The 22,736-nt window shown below is 37.8% G+C and overlaps 2 protein-coding genes across 6 annotated transcripts in view; both read right to left on the reverse strand.

Annotated features, from left to right (window-relative positions):
* Window positions 1-1,958: 1,958 nt before the first annotated feature.
* On the reverse strand, window positions 1,959-5,026 carry LOC140779251 (tryptophan aminotransferase-related protein 2-like). The gene is made up of 5 exons (XM_073124259.1): window positions 4,777-5,026; window positions 3,994-4,297; window positions 2,789-3,066; window positions 2,404-2,705; window positions 1,959-2,313 (listed from the first exon to the last, which is right to left on the reverse strand). Exons 1-5 carry the CDS (start codon window positions 4,905-4,907, stop codon window positions 2,105-2,107), a joined length of 1,224 nt encoding a protein of 407 aa, XP_072980360.1. The 5' UTR covers window positions 4,908-5,026; the 3' UTR covers window positions 1,959-2,104.
* Window positions 5,027-9,422: 4,396 nt separating this feature from the next.
* The window catches only part of LOC140778031 (uncharacterized), a 31,030-nt gene continuing 17,716 nt past the window's right edge, over window positions 9,423-22,736 (reverse strand). For 2 of the 5 annotated variants that reach the window (XM_073122549.1, XM_073122548.1), the window contains exons 3-6: window positions 14,267-14,303; window positions 13,374-14,170; window positions 12,245-12,502; window positions 9,423-9,839 (exon numbers count right to left, since the gene is read on the reverse strand). In XM_073122549.1, coding sequence (XP_072978650.1) covers window positions 9,680-9,839; window positions 12,245-12,502; window positions 13,374-14,170; window positions 14,267-14,303 — 1,252 coding nt within the window. In that variant the 3' untranslated portion in view covers window positions 9,423-9,679. Of the gene's footprint in view, window positions 9,840-12,244; window positions 12,503-13,373; window positions 14,304-22,736 lie in introns of all 5 variants that reach the window. The other 3 variants (XM_073122547.1, XM_073122546.1, XM_073122550.1) reach the window with 2 other exon arrangements.

Raw genomic sequence — 22,736 nt, forward strand, 5'->3', positions numbered from 1 at the left:
TCCTGATTTAGGAAAAATAGATGTGCTAACTATATTTTAGGAAAAACAGGTATAACATGTGAAAATTAGGTTTAAAAGGTAAAATATAAAATTTAGCTAAGAAAATGGTTGTTATTATCTTTTTAACCATAGCTCAGAGAAAACATGAATAATATGTGAAAAGCAAAATAGTAATTTTAATCGTAAAGAAAGGTAATATTTATAACCACAGTTTAGAAAAAATGAGTATAAAATGTGAAAACCAACATTAATAGGAAAAATAGTAATTTTAAAGGTCAAAATGGGCAATGATATTTCTTAATTATGTTTTAGGAAAAATAAAGAAAAGTTGTGAAATATAGGTTTAAAGGGTAAAATAGTAATTTCATCGATCATAAACGGCATTAATATTTATTAATTATATTTCAGAGAAAAATTGGTATAACACGTGAAAATCAGGTTTAAAAGCCAAATAGTAATTTCTATAGTCATAACAAGCATTAATATTTCTTAATTATATTTTAGGAATAATGAGTATAACATGTAAAAAATCAGGTTTAAAAAGCAAAATAGGTATAAAATGGGTACAACATGTCAAAATGGGTCATAACATATGTTAATACTTCGTAAATGTTTTAGTGAAAAATGGGTACGATTTGTGAAAATCAGGTTTAAATAGGAAAATAATAATTTTATCTATCGAAGGGGGTGTTAATATCTCAACTACGCTTTGAAAGAATGCGTATACATTTGGAAATCAGGTTTAAAGGAAAAATAATAATAATTTAATAGTCAAAATAGATGTTAATATTTCTTAACCATATTTTAGAAAAATTGATGTATGTGAAAATTAGGTTTAGAGGGAAAATAATTTCAAATGGTCCAAGCGGGCATTAATATTTCCTAACCATGTCAGTGGAAATATGGGTACATGTGAAACTAGATTTAAAAGGCTGTACAGTAATTTAGATAGTGTTATTTGAGTCATATAAATAGTCATTCCAAAAATAAATGTTAAAAAAATATAGTACTTTAATATAATGTTTATGGCAAATGGCAAACATTGAGTACATAGTGTAAATATGTACTCATTGCTTACATATATAATATTTATGTATCTATTGTATACATAGAATGATAATATATAACAAATAATATATAACAAATAATATATATAATATGGTTAAGGTAACGCATTGCATATGTAGTTGGAGTTTTGCACACCTACAAGTTGTATATGTATAGAAGGATGATAATATGCATAGATTATGGTGCTTTAGTAGTTCATCTACCCTACCAATTTAATTATTTTATATCAATTCAAATAATTTTTTCATAATCTTTATAAAAAAGAAAATATATTTTCTATTTTTTTATCTTTAATTTATATATATAGTAACTATTATGCTATTATTCTAATTTATAAGTGAAAATAAAAATAGCTATTCTTAAAATAAATATCATAATTTAGAAGTATGAATAGTTTTATTCCATAGCGTTATTCCCAAAGCAACAAAAGACTAAGATTCCAAATTCGTTCATTGAGTTTGCAATTTTTATTGAAATCTCTCAAAGGGATTCTTATTTGATATACCTAAATGGCATTTATGTGCGGTAAAAATCACCTATTTGTGTAAATAAATTTGACTCGCCTATTTAAATATAATATTTTGCATAGAAACCTACAATAGTAAAAACCTTATTTTGATTTAAGATTAAGTTTTGAACTCGATTATTTAGTCTTATTTTTTAGTTTTAATTTTCTTAAGAGTAAATTTAATTAGATATGAAAAAGATAAAAAGATATTTGAACCATTTCAGAGAGGATTTTTTAACTCAAAGCAAATAAGGCCCAGAGAAATATAAACAATTGACGTGTATATATATAGATATATGTATATTTATATTTATATATATAATGGTGCCAAATTGGGAGGGAGCTAAAGCTTCTTACGTGTCTTTGTAACAAATAACTCGGCTCTTATTATTTTTAGCGAAGAAAACAATGGGATTTGCTTATCCACAAATGAAATAAAATTTCTAGTCTGAAAAGGTGCATAAACGCAACATGAGAATAAAAAATGATGAACCAATAAAAGATTTTTGCTCACTCATTACATTCCTGTCAAACTTTCTGGGATAAATGTGAGGAACCAAGGGATGATATTCGTTTGACGAAGAGATCAAAGTTTTCATCCCTATCCAACATGCTAACTCGAACGAATTCGGATGCTACGCCAAAATGTTTGCCACTCCGAGTTAGGATATTATGTTCCTTCAGGAAGCCCTCGCAATCTCTGATTTCCTCTTTCTCACATTTGAGCCATGCAAAAGCTGTGAACAACCATGGAAGATGGAAAGCCCAGATGCGTAAATATATGATCAAGTAAATCGTTGCTAGAAACTGGCACAAAATTTACCTACCAGGATACGTTGCCGTCCTTTCTTTGAAGAACATACAGAACCCAGAAGAGAACTCGGGCAAGCTAAAGAATCCGGAGGCCTTGACGGCCTCGTGCAACCTCTCCCACCGCGCCGCCATGAGACGTCGGCCGAAGTCAAAGAGCTTGTCCATACCATCTGGATTCGGGAGCTCATAGCCATCTGAGACTACTTTAAGGATCTTGGCTGCTCGTAGCTGCGAGTCCTTAGACACTCCGATAGTGTTCAGCTCAATAAACTTGACCATCTTCTTTGCCACGTCCCTGTCCTTCACTAGAGCCCACCTGTAGATTTTTTAATCAAATATTACTACAGATCAACTTATCTGAATGTCATCAGATATACGTGTTCGTAGTTAATTTCATACCCAAGTCTCGTTCCAGCATGGCCCGTGCTCTTAGAAACAGTGAAGAGCATGATATCATGGTCGGCTGTGCCAACTATGGCGGTGTACTGAGGCCAGTAGTAGGCTAAGTCGTGGATCGTCTTACCAAATTTAGATTTCAGCACGGCTTCCTTGATGGTGCCGTCGGGATTATTTGGCGAACAGACCAGCTCGATGTAAGTCTCGCCCTTGAAGGCATGTGCATCGCCGGACCACCGGAAAAGACCTGACCGGAGGTAGTCTGTCACCGATGGATATGACTGCCATGAAGAGGTTTAGTCTTACTTTTTATATATCTTCACTTGAGACATTAAATCGATCGTCTATTTCTTCTCTATATATGCAACTAATGGACGTAACTAAACTACAAACTTCTCAATAATCAGACGAAAAGTATGGAACTTTACAGTTCTTCAGGAAACTAAGAAAGGAAAGCAATTTGATTCATTCTCTAATGTTGGATGTCAACTGCTCAGCATGTGGAGTAACTTGATTAATTATTTGAGAACCAAAATGTCGGTCAGGTTAAACATAAATCAATTCAAAAGGAACGCAGAACCAAACATAAAAGAAAAAATAACGCACAAAAGAGTATTGAATGCATATTGAGTGCTTTCCAGAGAATGTAAACAAATAGAGGCATATTAATGGAACGACACGTCACATGAATCCAACAAACTGCATGTAGCACGGCTGTCTATATTACTATCAACACATGCAGGCTCTATGTCAGTAGCTTTCTTTGATTTAGAAAAGATGAATAGATAGACTATCCAAATCAAGATTAAGATCTACATAGATGGAATGATAATTAATAAATAATAAAGTTCCAACCCGAATTTGTCTACCCAAGACCATTAACCATCACATGAATAGAGTGGGGAGTAGTGGAAAAATGGGAACAAAGAGACAAGGTTACTTAATAAACAATGGAAGGAAGCCCACTACCACTGTCTCCATACAGTAGTCATATCTTATTGTCTTGTGTCAACGATATTAGAGACATCATTATGGAAATAACCTAAGGCGAAGGCACACAGATAGTTGATAAGTAATTTAAGTATATGCATCTGACAATTATAGAAAATATTTCTTCACGTTCACCCTACAGTTTCAAAATCTACATTTCCTGAAGTACTAACATGTCCAAAACTCCACTTACACCTATTTGATAGAATGTAACTTACTGAATAATATGGCACAGCGGATACGACGCTCATCGGTTCACTGGCATCAGGAGGAGAAAGAGCATACAGCGCGGCCTGGAATAGCTGAGTGGATCCCGTGCCGACAATAACGTGCCGTTCCTCGACTACCGCATTACCCACGAGGCCATGGAGGCGTCGCACCTCGTGGGCAAAGTCGGGCTCGAGGAACCAGCACAATTTGGTTGCATCAGAGAAGTAGCTCATGGTCTGCCACCCCGGAATGACAATGGTGCCCTTCTCTCCGATCCGCCTCCAAAACGACTCGAACATGGTCGGATCACCACTGCATAATTTTTCACATCAATGTATCGTTATGCAAATGTTAGTTAAGAAGGAGGCACTTGCATATTGATTTGATCAGTAAAAGTAAACTTTGTCCTTCATGCTCAAGACAGCTTATAGATATACATTTTGTTTTCTCTAAATTCTTATTTTAACAAGGATTGCCATGCAGGCAGTAGTACAAATAATTTTGATTTAATTGAGAAGGATGTCTATAACTAAAAGAAAATTTCTTCTAAATATGGAAGATAGATTTCAGACGAAGCAAGAAGAATACTTGACAAAGATTGATCGATCGTTTCCATATATTGATACGGATCCCAGATTCGTTTGGGATCAAATGAACGGTCCCCAGTACTTGAACTCAAAAAATCCTCTAAACGATCAAAACCCTAAAAACTTCTCACCGCCGGTAAGGTGAAATGATCCAACATAAAACAAAGAAGAAGAAGAACTGTTAGAGACGGTGAGAATACTCACTGGTCGAGGTTAATAATCGCGGACGCGTTCGTAACAGCTCGGACGCCGTTCGTAGGACCGGCATAGACACTGTCATCATTCGCCGCTGCCATCTCGTCTCCTTCCTCCAGTAAACAACTCGACGTTTGCATCCTAAACTCGCCGAATCCTCTGCCTTTATGTAGGCCGATGAGGAGGGCAACCAAGACGAGGTTCAATGTAACGGACGTGACAATAGCGAGAGCCCATATGCGGCTTGGATACTCGTGGGTCCCACCCTTTCCCTCTCTTTACCATACCCATCGCTAGAACCTACCTCCCGAAATGGGTGGTGATGTGGATTGGGAATGAATGCCCGAGAGAGCGACTAAATACGACGACAATATCGGCCAGGGAAGTAATCCCCAGGATTCACTCCTAAAGTTTCGAGTGCTTTCCTCTCTTGCGTCTCGACCCTCTTCTTTCTATTGGTTTAGATAAGCATACGACTCCTCAGGAGCACTCTTTTCGCGAACAATCTTTGAACCGATCTACACACTCTTGGAAAACATAGTTCCCAGTCAAAACCCTCAAAATTGTAGCTTTATGCTCTCAAAGCACTCAAAATTGTAGTTTTCCGAAGACCCGGACCGCACTCGGTCTCCAGTAGCAGAGCGAAGAAGGAGATGCACTGTCCTCGGTCGGAGATAGAGAGAGACATCCACCTCGTTCACGCCATTACTCCGATCTCAAAACCGAAGTATCCCACTTTCAAGAGTGTCAGCTTTTTAAAACTTCTATCTCGTAAAACGTCAGGAATAAACAAAGAAGGTGAAGCGGTCGAAGTGAAGCATCGCCGAGGAAGAGCAAGTAGGGGTGAAAATAAATCAGATAAGTAGCTCACATTTGTACCCATATTTTTATTCAGATGAATATTTATCTAATAGCAAAAATTAAAACTATATTTTTACTAAACAGATATGAATAATTTTCAAATACAGATTAGATAGTTTATAAATATGGATCGGATATAAAATAGATATGTACTAAATCTTAAATGGATTATGATCTTTCTTTTAGACACAATTAACAAAATAATAATAAATCACTTCAATTGACCATTGATACAAATAGAACTTCACAAACTTCAATTAACTTCAACATACAATCACTTCATTTACATTAATTTAAAAAATTAAATTAACACATATTCAAATACAAAGTCCAGACAAAAGTTAACATTAACTTCGGGAAAATTAAATTAACACACACAAGATCTAACAGCCACATAGATTAATAAAAAAGAATGTAAACTTACAAGTTTACTTTTAAAACAAGAATTAGATCTTCAGTAAAAAAATTGAATTAGAATTAGATGTAAACTTACAATTTTACTTTCAAAATAAAATTCAGAATCAAATAATTGCATTGAATCCAAAACAATGAAATAAACCAAATGCTAATTAAGTAAAAAAGAAGATTAAAATAAACCAAATGCTAATTAACTAGCAACTGAGCTATAAATCAAAGCAACTATAAATAGATAATTTAACTCAAATTACCTATCAAATTACATATAAATTGGTGAAGTGATGGAGCTTAGCGATGGCAACATAGTGATGATGGCAATGAAGTGGTGACTTCGGCGAAGCTTGGTGATGGCGAGCTCGAGGAAGGAGGATGCAGAGCTTGGTGATGGCGACGGAGTGGTGATGGCATGGAGCTTGGTCACAACGAGCTCGAGGAGGGAGGAGGCGGAGCTTGGTGACAGCAACAGAGTGGTGATGGCGGTGGAGCTTGATCACGACGAGCTAAAGGAGGGAGGATAAGCTTGGTGAAGCGACAAAATGGTGATGGTAGGAGAGCTTAGGTTGGCAAGCCGTCGAGCTCAATGAGAAATAGGAGGAAGCGAGGTTGGTGATGCCGCGACAAGGGAGGTAATGGCATCCGGTGATTAGTGATGGCGAGGACGCCAAGGAGAGACCTTAGAGTTCGGGATGGAGGTGGCTACAAGCTCAATAGGGATTTGGGGGAGATTGAGAAGGTAGGGCTAGGGTGTAATAGATAAGTTGGGTATTTAAATAGCAAGTAAATAGATATTTGTTATTCGAATCCGTATTCGATAATATTATTCGTATCCGTATACGGATCCAAATATTTTCTTAATAGACTATCTATATCCAAATCTGAATTTGAACAATTTACTATGCTCCTATCTGTATCCATATCCGAATTTGGATCGGATAAGATTTTTCTATCCGTATCCGATTCGATCCAGATCGGGTCGGACTTAAACTGACCCGCAAAGCATAACATTTACTAGGAGAGCCAGAACAGAGTTCATGATTATCGAGGGGGTTGAAGAAGCCATTGACATGAAAAAGCCTCTTAATTTTTTAAATTAACATATTTGAGTTCCTCTGTTTTCAACACTTTTGAACTTCTTTTACTTATTTAGCCTTAGAAAAAGGATTGACATGTCCTAAAATAGAAGAACTAATTTCTGTCAAATTAGTTTTCTTTTTTACTGATTTAGCTTTAACAAACTAAACAAAGACTATCATGTCCTAGTAATACCCAGATAATCTATTTCCTTCTTAGCATAATTTTCTAAATACCTACTCCTTTCCCTCTCTTCTTCCATCTTCTACCTCTTCTTTTTCCATCTTCTTGTATTGTTTTCTCCTCTAAAATGGTCTTTATTTGACAATCTTGGAAGATATTTTCTTAATTCAACTTCTTTTCCATCTTGTTCAATGTTTATCTTCCTCGTCTTATTCTTCTTTGATTCAAGTACTCCAAAAGAATCTACAGGTTATGTGCAATATAAGCACAAAGATTCTAAAAGTCTTTGATGTATATTTATGTAAATATGCATAAATTGTATGTTATAGTCCAACGTCCTCTTCCCGATCTGGATCTGTTGCAGGAAGATAAACATACAATCTATGCAACTGATTTGCATAGATTGTATATTTATCTTCCTTGTCTTATTCTTCTTAGATTGTATGTTTTCTTTCTGATATGGTAGAATATTTGGTAAATATTCTACCATAATCAGAATATTACGAAACTAGAGGTGGTTAATCCGTAACTTTTTTATCTATATTTTTGGTATTTATGCTCTTCATAGATTCTAATTGTAACTGGGACGAAAATATGCAAAAGTGGGGGTGATGGTAGTGATGATAATGGAGGTGAGAGTGGATGGTTTGTAGAGTTTAAGGGATAAGAATGAATGGGGAGAAGGGGCCGAGATCCCAAGGAGGAGGGATAACTCAACAGACGAGGGAGGTTAGTTTACTGACGTCGAGATAACACACGGCTATGGCTTGAATGAAGGGGAAGAAAATGATAATTATTAACCCCAGAAATAGTGAATTCTCACCATCGCGTATTTCGAGTTCTCTATCGATGCAAATGTATGCAGGCTTTCGAACGAGGCATTCGAACTCGACCCCCCCTCCCCCGCGCCCTCACGTTCTAACACGACATTCACTTTGTCCTCAAAGTGATGGGTGGATGAGTTGCTCTTGCAATCTCACTTGACTCAGTTCAGCCAGATTAATCCAATTCGACATCGCTAGTTTAACTCGAGTCATTTGCATCCCCTTCAAGTTGAGCTCAATCACCCTTGATCCATTATAGCAAGATCCCTTAAGCTTTGATTTATTGGGAGGATCTGGACTCAGAATAAGGGCTAAGTTGGCCAACCCGATTTGACATGAATTCGACTTGACTCGCCGCAATGTCGTGCTTACCATAGTACCATAGTCTCGGGTAGAGCTATCAGTGATCGAGGCAAGTCCAGTGTCTTCCTCAACCTAAGGAGGTTTCGACAACCCAACCATCTCTAGTAAGTCTTCATGACACCTGATTTGAGGCAACCCAACCATCGGTTGTAAATTGGCACTCGTACCTTAATCTTTCTTTGAATAAAGACCAATGTCAATTGGATATAAAGTTTGTCACATATGAGATTAACAAATTTGTTAGTAATGACACAAGTGTTTTATAGGCAAATAAAATGCCGACAAGTTAGCGTGTTATTTAAGCTCAGCTACAATCACATTAGCAATCGTTACCTGAAAGTGCATAAAAGAAATGTCAAACTGTTTAGTATTTCTCTTTCTAAGAAAAGTGCTCATCTAATCAGCATTTTTCTTCAAAAGATAAAACATTAAATAATTTAGCATTTTAGGTAGATCTACAATTAATTTAACCCTTTTTCGTAATAAGTTTAGACAGTAATCCATTTTGGTAATAAATTTAGGCAATAGTCCGTTTTAATAAATTAATTTGCAAACAATGTTATTTTGGTCAAAAACTCTGATGAGAGTGACAACTTGTGAAAAGTCTAACGATTTAGTGTTCAGATACAAAAATGGAGTAGAAATGATTTCTCCACTTTCTTAAAATTATTCAACTTTTCTTGCTTTACTTCAATCACTCTTCCCACATTTTATATACTATATATAATTATTAATTATAATCATACTCATTTTTAGGAAACATTTTTTTAAAACAACTAACAATCCATGATTACTTATTTTGCTAAAAATTCTCATTACTTTCTTTTCTCCGCTTCTTATCAACCAAACAAACTTGAATCTAATATGAATTGAAATACCTTTACACAACATGATCCAGCATTCATTTGGAAAATCAAGCATAACCAAATCCTAGAGTTTAGTATTAGCATGTACTGCCATGACTTTTGAGCAATAGCAGAAGATTGTTACAAAGATTTTTACATCTGAAAGCAGATAGAGGTTCAGTAAGAATTGAGTTGCCAAATATACATACATCATAATAAGCTGTGAAGGGCAATACTGATGCCGGATTGTATAGATACTGTGCATTACTCGTATATCATAATCAGTTACCGGTCAATACTGATGCCAGATTGTATAGATACTGTGCATTACTCGTATATCATAATCAGTTACCGATCTAATGACGACATGTGCATTCCTTGTAAAGACGAGCAAGAAAATGGAAGGCCATTCTTAGCTGACTTGAGGTACTTGGTCAGTTCTTCTATTTGATGTCTCATCATATATACCTCTTCAGCATGATGCTTAGTGGACCAATCCTTTAGTGCCCTGCACGCAGAAAATAACAGGAGTTAATTAGAACCAAAACCACAGGAAATTTTGTCAGCAGAATATGCAGATTCGTTGTAAAAGACCAATAACATCTGATATTTTACAGTTAACTTAAATTCATATCTAGCACATGTCCTGTGGTGAACTATAAATAAAACAGGATTTGATTCATGACAGATATTAACAGAGATGATCATCTTCCATATTGCCATGCAAACTAGCAGTTAAAAGAGTGAACACATTCCTCTCTAATTGTTTCACAATAGGAAGTAGTTGATATCTGTTCTGCATTCATTCTAGATAAATTCTCGAGACTAAGACTTCGCTGATGATGCAAGGTATGGATATCTTCACCAGAAGGTGTAGTATAATGCAGGATATTAACAACTTTATCAAGACAGCCTTCAAAACCATTTGTGAGATAAAAGGTCAAGCGTGTTATAAAACCACACCTATAAAGTTTCCATCAAGCGTGTTATAAAAGGTCACGTACATGATGCAGCTAGCAGAACTGACGCATTCTTAAATAAATACATGATATATGTGCAAAAAATACTTTGCCATTAGATCTGTTAGTTAAATTTAACCCAACATTTTGGTTAAGTTAACTATACTAAGAAGATTATAAAAATGCCTTCAACTAAACCCAACTAAATTTGACCAACTAAACCAAACCAACTAACCAACTAATACCCAACCCAACTCACTAACCAACTAAACCCAACACAAACCAACTAACCAACTAACACCCAACCTAACCCACTAATCAACTAAACCCAACCTAACCCAAACCAACTAACTAGCTAAACTCAACCCTCCTCCCTTCTCATCATCCCCACCTAACACTCCCTTCCTCCCGCCTCATTCCCTCCTCCCTCCTCCCTCCTCCCTCTTCATCATCCCAACCTCTCTTGCCCGGATTTGGCATCCTCGACGTGATGGTAGGGGTGGTCGAGGTGTTGGATAGCGAGGTCTAGCCTGAGCACAAGATCCCCTATTGAGGACGTCGGATGCCCCATCGAGCACAAGATCTCCTCGGCTACGTCACCGGGATCGAGGACTCCGCCGACTACTCTCCCTTGGTGGCAACTCAACCTCGGGGATGCGGCCTAGGGTTGAGGGCTTTGGCGAGACTTAAGAATGCCGACGAGGGGCGAGGATCCCTTGGCGGCAGCTCCGCTGAGATTAGGGATCAACCTCAGGGACACGGGCGAGACTCAAGGACGCTGACAAGGTTTGAGGATGCCAACGGTCAACTTAAGGGCATTTCTGGTATTTTAGAAATAAAATATCTTTAATTAACGGAATATTCTCATAGTGTTAGTTCAAATCTAACCCAAGATGTTTTCTGCAATTTGCAAATAGTGAAAATGTAGAGTATAAATACAAATTTAGCTAAAAGGCAGGGTGTTATATATAAATTTCTCCTAAATATATAACACATAAAGTCAACATCTAAACTGGTGATCAATGTTAAAAGAACTACTGCACTATGAAGGTGGTCAAGCCAGTAGATAGCTCAAGCAATTGAAGCTGCAAATGCAAGTGCATGTATTGTCTATTAATAAAATAATTGAAAAACAAGTCAAGGTAAGCATCCAACTAGAACAAGGAAAATTAAAATTAGTCTCATATCCCTTTTCAAAAGATGAGAACTTATGACATCTCATTTAAATCATATATTTTTCAGCGAGAACTCGAACTCTCAACTAACAAGTTGGAAACCAAATGTCTCAACCACTAAGATTCAGTTTAGAGACAAAAATGAGAGATGGTGGGAATTTATGGTTAAACCAAAAGTCACCGATGAGGGGACTAGGGTAGTCACATTCTCAACCTTCTAACGTGGAACCATTGTCGTATCAGTCAAAAGATTTAAAACTAGCTAGATATCAAAACATCTATAATTAGATACCCAAGTGCAAAAGTAACTAGGTAGAAATTTGCATGCTTAACTTGTCTACCTAAAAAATGTGAGAATATGAAGGCTTGTCCATTGCCACATTATCTAGCTTGAATATGACTAGGTGTTGTCGTAATATTGTATATGCCACATGGTCAAAAGAACATTTGTGCATATGTGGGTGCATGCACCAGTTTTTAGGCATTTTGTGACCTAGTGTGCAGCTAACAAACTGAGTGCTAATTGCGAGTCATAGGTTCATTTAGCAAATTAATGAATAAAAACAATGAGGAAAAACTTTAATTTATACAGAAATAGCTTATCTAATATTTCCTCACATAACTAATATGCAAAATGGTTTTTAATTAGTAACTACAACTGCACATCATTGATCTCTTTTGCACATAAAACAAGTGCAGCTTTCCATTTTCTTAACTTTTTAATTATATATTGAACTGGAAAATGTAAAACAGAACTAATATATGATATAATAGCATACCTTGAATCAGCTTCTGAGGCAGTACTACAGTCTGAAAACAATACCTTTGCAACAGGTCGCAGGTCTGGGGTACAATGTGGTCCAATAGAATCATTTTCAAAGCAGTAGCCAGTAGAACACCATGCCTTCAAACTTAGAAGGACTAGCTGCAGCATTGAAGTTTTGCTTTTTAAATCCTTGACAATTGTGCGGAAAGAAATTTCATCTTCTGCACATTCAACCAGCAAATTCACAAATATTTTTTGCAAGGAATGTTTCCTGCCCAAAGAAGAGCAATACAGCTCATTATCATTTTACTGCTCAAACATGATTTTCAGCATTACGCATATGATGCATATCTTGTTAAGGAATAAGGTAAAACCACTGAAATTGGTATTCAGAGTCTCCACTTGGATGAGAACCTTTATGTCTTACCCTATAGGATTATATACTACTTTCCTAAAGTGGCTCTAGAAAAGGAAAGATGAAAAGGCTGCAACAGTTGTCTCTAAACATTCCTAATAGAGTCACAGGTGGTGCTTCCTTATTCAAAGAATTGCTTCTAACATACCAAATGTTGTCGGTAGACTCAATAACTTGACGCACATATATGTTAAAATTTATTATAGTAGTATATGCATGAAATTGCTACATATGCATATGTTAGAATGTAAAATATAAAAACCACCAATCTCTAATAGCTTAGGTTCTTAGAGTGTTTAGTAAGTTAATATGGTATTTGAGTTTGAGCAAGAAATATCCAAACAGGTCTATTTGTTATTTAAAATATAAAACCTCCACTATTTAAGTTAAGCCCACTTCCCAGGCCTATCAAACTGTCAGAAGCTCAAAAGTAAGAGCAAGTATTAGAATATAAAAACTTACCAATTCTCTAATAACTTAAGTTTTTAGAACAATTGGTGAGTTAATAACATCAAATGAATAATCCAATTATAATTTCGATCAAAACATTATAAAATGGTTAAATATTCTCCTTTAGAAGGATATAGAACTTCTACAAAAAGAATCTGATGCTTTTAATGTACTCATATTCATGAAATGCTAGAAATTGTGTTCATGAGACCATATGCATGAGTGCACTTGCATGTAATTCAAAACTAGGAGTTATACATCATTAGCAGCATCTAACCTCAACACATCATGAAGTCCACCAACAGGAGCGCAAGTAGAAATATAGCATTTAAATAGTCGTACCCCTCCATCTACTGGACCTTTTGTGCTTTTAGAAGGATATGATCCAAGAGGTGATGAGCAGTTCTTACATAAAAATTCAACCCATTCTACATCACTCGAAAGGTTGGAGGACTTAAAAAGAAAACCACCACCAAGATAAGTATTATATGGCCATTTGCAACTTCTTTGGGACAGCATACTATCTATGATCTTCTGATTCTCCATTGGTGTGACTGAGAAATCATGAACAGCTTTCTCAGAAATTTTTGTATGATTACAACAATGGCATGGATTCACTGAGGATAACTCATCTGCAGACTGTTGAAAAGTTCTTTCCATATTCTCAGGACAAGAATCCAAGTTAAGTTTCAGGAAATCTGCAGCAGTAACATCTCGTGTCTCTGCCAAATTAGATTGTGCTAGATTTCCATTCACTTTGTTTTCTTCAACAAAATTGCTGAAACAATCGGTTGACGAAAGCAATGGGAAAGACAAAGTAGAATCCATTTGATGAACAAAGGTTTCTATTTGAGGACTCAAATTCATGCTCTCCACCTTGCCAGCAGCATAAGGTTGTGTAGTACTGAGATCAGGGATGTCTTCATGAAGACTTCTATAGTTGCCTTCTTTAAATAAACCTACATTATCAACTGTTTGCTGCTGTACATATTCATCTGAGGTTTCGTGAAATGTATACCCCTCAAGATCATCCTTACAGACAATAACTGAAGCAACATCCAGAAGACATGTTCCCTGCGAACAATTGTAATTGTTAATATATCGAGATACCAGTTTCTCACTTATACCTCCAAATGAGCAGCAGCAATTGCCAAACCAATTATCAGCCACCTCTTGCCAGTCCACTGATGGCATTTCCACAATGTGTCTGAAATAGAGCTATTTTACAGTTATTTAACTCAGACTAGACAAATGTAAACATGACAGAGTGCTAAATTTAACCATCAAAGGTAGATAATGTACCAACAGAATCTTACCAAGAACATGCTAGAGGATGAAGAAAAATTCAATAGGTCAGTCAGATAAACTAATGTAAGAAAATAATATAATGATAAATAATTGTTGAAAGGTAAGATCACATCATTGCATATTTTCAAACAGTTACTTCATATATTTCCACCGACTAAGAGAAGACCATCTCAAGATAAAATCATACAATCAAAAGGTAATAAAACCTTTAAGACTAATTACAAAAATATCCTTTGCTACCTTTTTGATTGAAATGAAATACTATAAAGTAAGGTACATAAAAGAGTAGTAAGAGAGAACCTCAATATTAATTCTATTAAACCAATCAAAACTAATAATGGAATACCGAAGAAATCCCCATGAAAATACAAACCAATGGAATGCTCTCATAGTCTCTTATGAAAAGCAAGGAATATGATATGCTCTGGAACCAAAGATAGGCTACGCTAATATTCCTTTAAGATCTGAATGTATTACAGGAATCAATCCGCACAACCGTAGAAAAATATTCGTCAGATATTCTCCGGTAGTCAGAAAATTATGAAACTAATTGGATTGGATCCATAACTTCCTGATCTACAACTTTCGTATTTACGCTCTTCGCAGATTCGAACTGTAGCAAGTGACGGTGGTGGTGACGGGTGAAGTGGATGTTAAAAGTTATGGATGGGTATCGAGATGAGGACGGATTATAGAAGTAATTAAGGGAAGTAGACGAAAGGAACGAAGTGGTCGAGATCCCAAAGAAGATGGGTGGCTCGACAGTCGAGGGAGATTAGAAGCTAAGAGAAACCTTGCCAACGATAGAGGTGGAAGGATGGTGAAGAGGGAGGAGGGAGGAGTCTAGAGAAAAGATAGGAGGTAAGAAATTAAGAATCCAATAGCATAATGAAGTTGGCTGCCATCCACATATTTATAGAGGCTAGCCAACAAGTCCTTAAACAATATAAAACCCTTATTCTAGCGGATTCTCGTCAATCGCGTTCGAACGCACCCGATCGCGTTCGAATGCACTCAAAAAGCTCCATCTCTGGATGTGTGAACGCGATACAGGCGTTCGAACTCGCCCGACCGCGTTCAAACGCACAATATGCGTTCTCTGTATTTGCGAACCTGATACAAGCGTTCACAAGGGCGTTCAAACGCAACCTACAAAAATTTTATTTTAATGAAAATAAACACCTAATGTAATAAGAAAAGATCCTAACTAAGTATTTCAGCCCACCACGCTTCCCCTACCTTACCCTCAAGGTGAAAAGTTAGGGAAACACTTCAAGATATCAATCTCCAACTCCCATATTGTCTTATCAGATGGCTTGCCAAGCCACTCAACTAGAATCTCCATCTCCAATCTGGTACCATGTCGTCGTCGGCGTCTAACAAGTACTCGAACTAGCTCTACGATCTCTATCTCCTGCAATAGCTCCGGTAGAACCGATCTAACAATCTCATGATCTCCAATGCACTCTCTCAACAATGAGACATGAAAGACAGGATGCACTCTCGATCCCTCTGACAGCTCCAAACGATATGCAACCAGACCAATATGTTCCAACACCCGAAACGGACCAAAGTAGTGATGTGCTAACTTTTGGTTACGCATCGGATGCAAGGTCACCTATCGATACAGTTGCACCCTCACAAACACCCAACTGCTGATGTCGAACTTTTGCTCCCTATGGCTACAATCATAAACTTGCTTCATGCGGTTGAGCAAGTTTAAGATAAGTACACAACCTCCTCAATGTGGCATCTCTATCCATCAATGCTAAGTCTACCTCCGTCCTATCTGCCGATGCCACTGGATCATAAACGCGTAACGTCGGAACTATGCGTCCATATACCACCTCAAATGGAGTCATGCCAATGCTGCTATGGTAGGCGGTGTTATAAGACCACTCCGCCCACGGTAAGAACTCCAACCATCGTCTCGGTATCTCTCTAACAAAACACCTCAAATACTGCTTAATACCTCAATTAACCACCTCGGTTTGGCCGTTCGTCTGTAGATGGTAGGCCGAACTAAAGTTTAATCGAGTCCCCTACAATCTGAAAAACTCAGTCCAAAAGTCACTCATAAATACATGATTACGATCCGAAACCACGTAACCGAGCAACATCTCTAACAAAAATTTCAACCACTGACTTGGCTGAAAACGAATGTGACAATACTGAAAAGTGCGCATACTTACTCAATCTGTCAACTACCACAAAGATAATAGAATAACCACGTACCAGCAGAAGACCCTCTATGAAGTCCATAGAAATATCCTTCCAAACACAGTTCGGTATAAGTAAAGGCTATAGTAATCCGGCCGGTTTCAATGTGGTTGCTTTAGCCCTTTGACAGACTTCGCAAGCACGGACAAAACTCTTCACATCCCGCCTCAATCCTGGCTACGTGCAACTCTAAGATATCCTTCTATAAGTCCTCAAAACACCCTCATGGCCAGCCTTTGGAGTGTGGTGAAAGTGCTCCAATAATTTCTGCCGCAATCTATCATTTGCGGGCACTCGAATGCATCGGCGGTCCAGCAGCAAACCGCCTCGATTCTCCCACTCAAGATGGCGCTCCGGATCATCCATCACCTCCTGCAACAATCTCAAAATATCTGGGTCAAATGTACATGCATACCTCAGCTCGTCAAGTAAGAAAAATGTAGGAGATGAATAGGCTGCAAGCTTAGCGGTATCAGGTTGGCGCGATAATGCATCCGTCGCTTTATTTTCCGTTCCCTTTTTGTATTGAATTTCATAATCATACCCCAACAATTTTGTGACCCATCGCTGCTGTGCCGGAGCGTGTATGCACTGTCTCATAAAGTATGGAAAGCTCTTTTGATCGGTTCAAGTAATAAATTGCCTACCGATCAAACAAGGCCTCTACTTTGTCACCGCATACAAAATTGCCAACATCTCTCTCTCATAAGTCGATAATTGCTAAGATTTTTAAAATAAAGCCTTACTAAGATAGGCAATAAGACGTCCTTCTTGCATTAGTACAGCTTCTATGCCAACACCCGACGCATCATATTCAACAATGAATTCTTTGGTGAAGTCCAGTAGCGCTAAAACGAGTGCCGTCGTCATTACTATTTTTAATTTTTCAAAGGCTGAAGTGGCTTCATCCGTCCATCTAAAAGAGTCCTTCAACAAAGAAATGAGAAGAGCAGCGATCTTGCCATATCCGGCGATAAAACGTCGATAATATCCGGTCAGCCCCAAAAATCCTCTCAATCCGATGGTAGTAGTAGGAATAGACCAAACAGTCATGCATGCAACCTTTTGTGGATCCGCCGCTACACCATCCACTAAAATGATGTGACCTAAATACTTCACCTTTGGTACTCCCCATAGGCACTTAGACTTCTTGATCTTCAATTGATTTTGCTTCAACAAATTCAGCACGTCCTTCAAATGCCGCCAATGCTCCAATTCAGTCCTGCTATACACTAAAATATCGTCAAAAATTACCAAGACATACCTTCGCAAGAGAGGCCGAAATATATCATTCATGAGGCCTTAAAAGGTAGCTGGAGCATTGGTGAGACCAAAAGACATCACACAAAACTCGTAATGCCCGTCCGGAGTCCGAAATGTAGTTTTATGCACATCCGCCGAATGAACTCTAATTTGATGATACCTGACCTTCAAGTCAAGCTTACTAAATATAGTCGCCCCTGCAAGCTCGTCCAGCAACTCCTCGATAACCGAAATGGGATACCGGTAGGGGTGAAAACGGATCAGATACGGATCGGATAGTGCTCAACCCATATCCGGATCCGTATTTTTAGTTCGGATACGGATTCAGATACGGATATTAGACGGATAGCAAAATTTAAAACCATATCCTAACTAAACGAATACGAATAATTTTCGGATAAAGGATCGGATCTTAAACGGATATTGATTGAATTTAAAATAATTATAATATTTTATTTAAATATAATTAATACAAAATTATTAAGAGTTTTACAACAAATAATTTTTTTGTATGTCAAATATATAAAAAAAATTAGAGAAATTAATCTCTATAAATAATATATAATGTATTATTAATAATAATATTAATATTTACTATTTAAATAAGCAAACTAAAAACTATAAATCATTTAAAAAAATATGCGGGTAAACGGATATCCGATATCCGTATCCGAATCCGAAAAATATATCCGACCCGTATCCAAATCTGTATCCGAATTTTTTTCAAAAATTCTATCTGTATCCGAATCCGAATCCGAATCGGATAGAAATTTTTTATTCGAATCTGATCCGAGTCGGGTCGGATAGCAGGTCAGGTTGGAGTTAATCCGACCCGTTTTCACCCCTAGATACCGGTCATTGACGGTAATAGCGTTTAATGCGCGATAGTCAACACAAAAACGCCATGTCCTGTCCTTTTTTCGCACCAAAAACACGAGGGATGAGTATGAGCTATGACTTGGTTATATGAGGCCTTTGCTCCAACATCTCGGCTACCATCTTTGTGATAACTTCCTTTTGCACATGTGGATAATGATATGGCCTCACGTTCGCCGGTACAGCCCCGGGTACTCTATACGATGGCTCGCCGCTCTCCTCGATGGCAATTTCTGTGGCTCCTCAAACAGTCCAGAAAAGTTATTTAATAAATTAGACAATTCAATGGTAATACCTGAACTCGTTTGAGGCTCATCTCCTGCTGGTCCTGACTGAAGAAGATAAGCCAAATCATACGCACAAGGTAGCCCTACCATAGGCTGCATCGCAAGAATCAATGAAGACCGAACACCATCAACACGCACATATTTGTTTCCTTGTTTATATTTCATCCACATGCTCCGAAAATTAAATGTGACGAGTCCCAAACTCTGTGACCACTGAGCACCAAGGACAATGTTCACTCCTCACAGCGCTAACGGATACAAATCTACAATGATGTCGTGTCCTTACACCCACTCGTATACCGACTCAGTGACACAAGCTCTCCGCCCTAAGCTTCGTACCATCTCCAATAGCAACGTCAAACCCCATAATCGATTCGGCATCCAAACCCAATCTCCTCACTAGCCTTTCGTCTAGAAAGTTGTGTACTCCCTGAATCGATGAGGATGTGCACACAATGCTTTCTAACGAGTCCGTCTATTCGTAACATTCTCGACGCAGAAGTACCCGAATATACATACATCGATATTTCAGCTTTGATATATTCATCCACGCCCTCCTCAACGATCTCACGGGTCTCCTCTAGACACTCCATCATCAAGAACCTCATCATCCTCCTCAGGACCATCGATGAGCATCACACTCCCGATCAGTTTAGAACACTGATGACCAGGGGTGAAACACTCATCACATCGAAAGTAAAGGCTCTTCGCTCTTCGCTCTACCTGGGCAGGTGTGAGAGTTCGAATGGGGGGTCTAGTGCCTCCTCTAACATCGGAAGGTCTCAAAGGTGGTCGTGGTCTAGTATTCACAACCACTGTTTTTAAAACTACAGAATTTTTAGCTGGCGTTCTAGGTGCAAACCGCCCATCTCGGTTGCCCCAATTTGTTTTCGCTGCCATCTTTAAAACCCTATGCTTTTGTTCTATCCTCACGGCCTTCTCAAAGGCCTCCTCAAGAGTAGTAGGACATAGAGGACGAATATCCACTTGTATCTTATCCCGCAACCCTGAAATAAATGTACTCATCAATGTCCGTTCAGGCCACAGTGGCTCACAACGACTACTAACTCTTTCAAACTCAGCTTGGTACTCCTATACGGTTGTCTTTTGGACCATCTTGTTTAATATGACAGCAAAATCTTCATATGCTGCTGTCCTAAATCTACGTGTAATTCTTCTATAAAAATCAGCTCATCTGATAAATCCACCATCATGAATAACCGATCTATACCAATACAATATCGTTCCTTGGAGGTGTAAGCTTGCCATCTAGACTTTTGCATCTTTTGCTGTACCTTGACAATTAAAATATTGTTCAACTTGAAACACCCAATCCGTTGGATCACCGCCTTGGAACTTTGGAAAGTCCAAGCGTACGGTTCTCCTCCGAATAGCGTTGTCGGGTTCGCGAAAAATCCTTAGTTTAGATCTAAACCTTTGTGTATGTTGATCACCTTCTCTAAATCCTCGAGCACATCTATCACCATCTCCATAGGGATCAACCTCATCCTCATAGTGCCAATCCTCCTCATCGACGAAACGCACCAGTGCCGCTCGGGTTCCACCACCGCCGGTCTTGGATTTTGTAACGGAGGTGGGGGGTGATGTGAAGACATATGTAGGAGAGGATTATTAACACTCAAATGACACACCTGGACCTGTGGGGTATCGGTTTGATGAGGCCTCACTACTAGTCCTTAAAACTCCGTTCATCGTCGAGGAGATGACGAACCCAATCGATTCATGACATATTCATTGAATTCATTGTGATCCTTTTGCATGTTGTCAACTCTATGCAACAATGTCTGGAACATGTCCCTAAGTTCATCAATATTCAAACCCATAGATGTTGGTTGACTCGGTCCTACTGTGGTCACTTCAAAGGAATCGACCTCACAGTTAGGGTCATCATGCATTGAGTCCTCCCTTGTCGGTGTGCTCTCCATAGGTCTCCTCATTGATGTCATCTTTCTTGTTTCAACCATTAATGGAGGTCTGAGGTTTGCCGGCTCTGATACCAATTGATATGCTCTAAACCAAAGATAGGCTACGCTAAGATTTCTTCAAGATCTGAATGTATTACAGGAATCAGTCCGCGCAACCGTGAGAAAATATTCGTCAGATATTCTCCGATAGTTAGAAAATTACGAAACCAATTTGGGTTGGATCCGTAACTTCCTGATCTACAATTTTCGTATTTACGCCCTTCGCAGATTCGAACTGTAGAAGGGAAGAAAACACCAAATAACGTGGGTGATGGTGGTGGTAACAGGTGAAGTGGATATTAGGGTTATGGATGGGTATGGAGATGAGGATGGATTGTGGAAGTGATTAAGGGAAGTAGACGAAGGGAATAAAGTGATCGAGATCCGAAAGAAGAGGGATGGCTCGATAGTCGAGGGAGATTAGAAGCTAGGATAAACCTTGCCAACGGTAGAGGTGGAAGGATGGTAAGGGAGGAGGGAGGAGTTTAGAGAGAAGATAGGAGGTAAGAAATCAAAAATCCAATAGCATAATAAAGTTGGCTGCCATCCACATATTTATAGAGGCTAGCCAACAAGTCCTAAAACAATATGAAATCTTAATTCTAGAGGATTCTCGTCAATCGCGTTTGAACGCACCCGATCACGTTCGAACGCATAATATGTGTTCTCTGTATTTACGAACCTGATGCAGGCGTTCACAAGGGCGTTCGAATGTGACCCCTCTTGCGTTCGAACGCGACCTAAAAGTTTTATTTTAATAAAAATAAACACCTAATGCAATAAGAAAAGATTCTAACTAAGTGTATCAGAATATATAAGTTTCTATTTTTTTTCCCTTACACGTGAACCATTATTTGCTCAAATTCCCCTTAATAAGAACTGAATCAGCTTTCTGACAAAAAATTCTCCTTTTTCTTTGATAATTTGGAAAATAATTTAATCCAACAAAAGTGGACCAGTACATGCCCAAAAATAAGTATAATAGACTTGCAATTCAAGTTGTAAAATTAAGCAATGATCATTTCCGTTGAAGAAAAAGTGCCTAAGTGGCAATGAAGGAAAAGAGAAAGATTGATGCTAACATCTATTTAGAAGTAAGATGGGTGCAATGCATAGGACAGTCATAGAAGAAGTTGAATCTTGGTAAAAAGAGTTGATACGAAAGAAAAGAAATAGTTTGTTGGAACTATATTTATTGCGCAACCAGTTTCACTCCAAATAATTATATAATATCAACAAGTTGAGACTTGAGAAACTCACATAGAAATGAAACACAAAAATTGCTAATCTTTAGGGTTAGGAATGTAACTATTTATCTAGGGTTCTAACTTCTAATATTAGAAATTAAGAAAAATAGGTAATTTATGGTTGCTGAATTTTATGAAAAAACAGTAAGTGGAATAGGAAGAAGTAAAGAAAAAGGAAACGAAGGGTCAGGAAACATAATTTAACAGGCTCACTCTAGTGCCACAGATCCATCATAGGATTGTAAATGGCAAAAACCTATCACACACCTCACAAGCAAGAGAAACGAAAAATTATGTCTAAACATAATTTATTGATTTATTCAACAAATAATTGACTTGAGCATGTAGTCTTAACACTTTCTATAAGAAATCATTGACTGACAAGAAAGAGGACAAAGAAAAACGAAAGAAAGATATGGACCTGAAGAGAATAAGTAGTCACGTATGATCTTAT

The sequence above is a fragment of the Typha angustifolia genome, chromosome 15 (genome assembly GCF_048772165.1).
Source record: "Typha angustifolia cultivar Huaian chromosome 15, ASM4877216v1, whole genome shotgun sequence".
Classification (NCBI taxonomy): domain Eukaryota; kingdom Viridiplantae; phylum Streptophyta; class Magnoliopsida; order Poales; family Typhaceae; genus Typha; species Typha angustifolia.

Excerpts from the sequence above, each read along its gene's own strand:
- LOC140779251 (XM_073124259.1), bottom strand. The coding sequence starts at position 4,907 with ATGCAAACGTCGAGTTGTTTACTGGAGGAAGGAGACGAGATGGCAGCG. Across the intron at positions 3,067-3,993 it reads CCGCTGTGCCATATTATTCA|TCATATCCATCGGTGACAGA; the intron begins GTAAGTTACATT and ends TCTTCATGGCAG. Across the intron at positions 2,314-2,403 it reads AAGGACGGCAACGTATCCTG|CTTTTGCATGGCTCAAATGT; the intron begins GTAGGTAAATTT and ends GGTTGTTCACAG.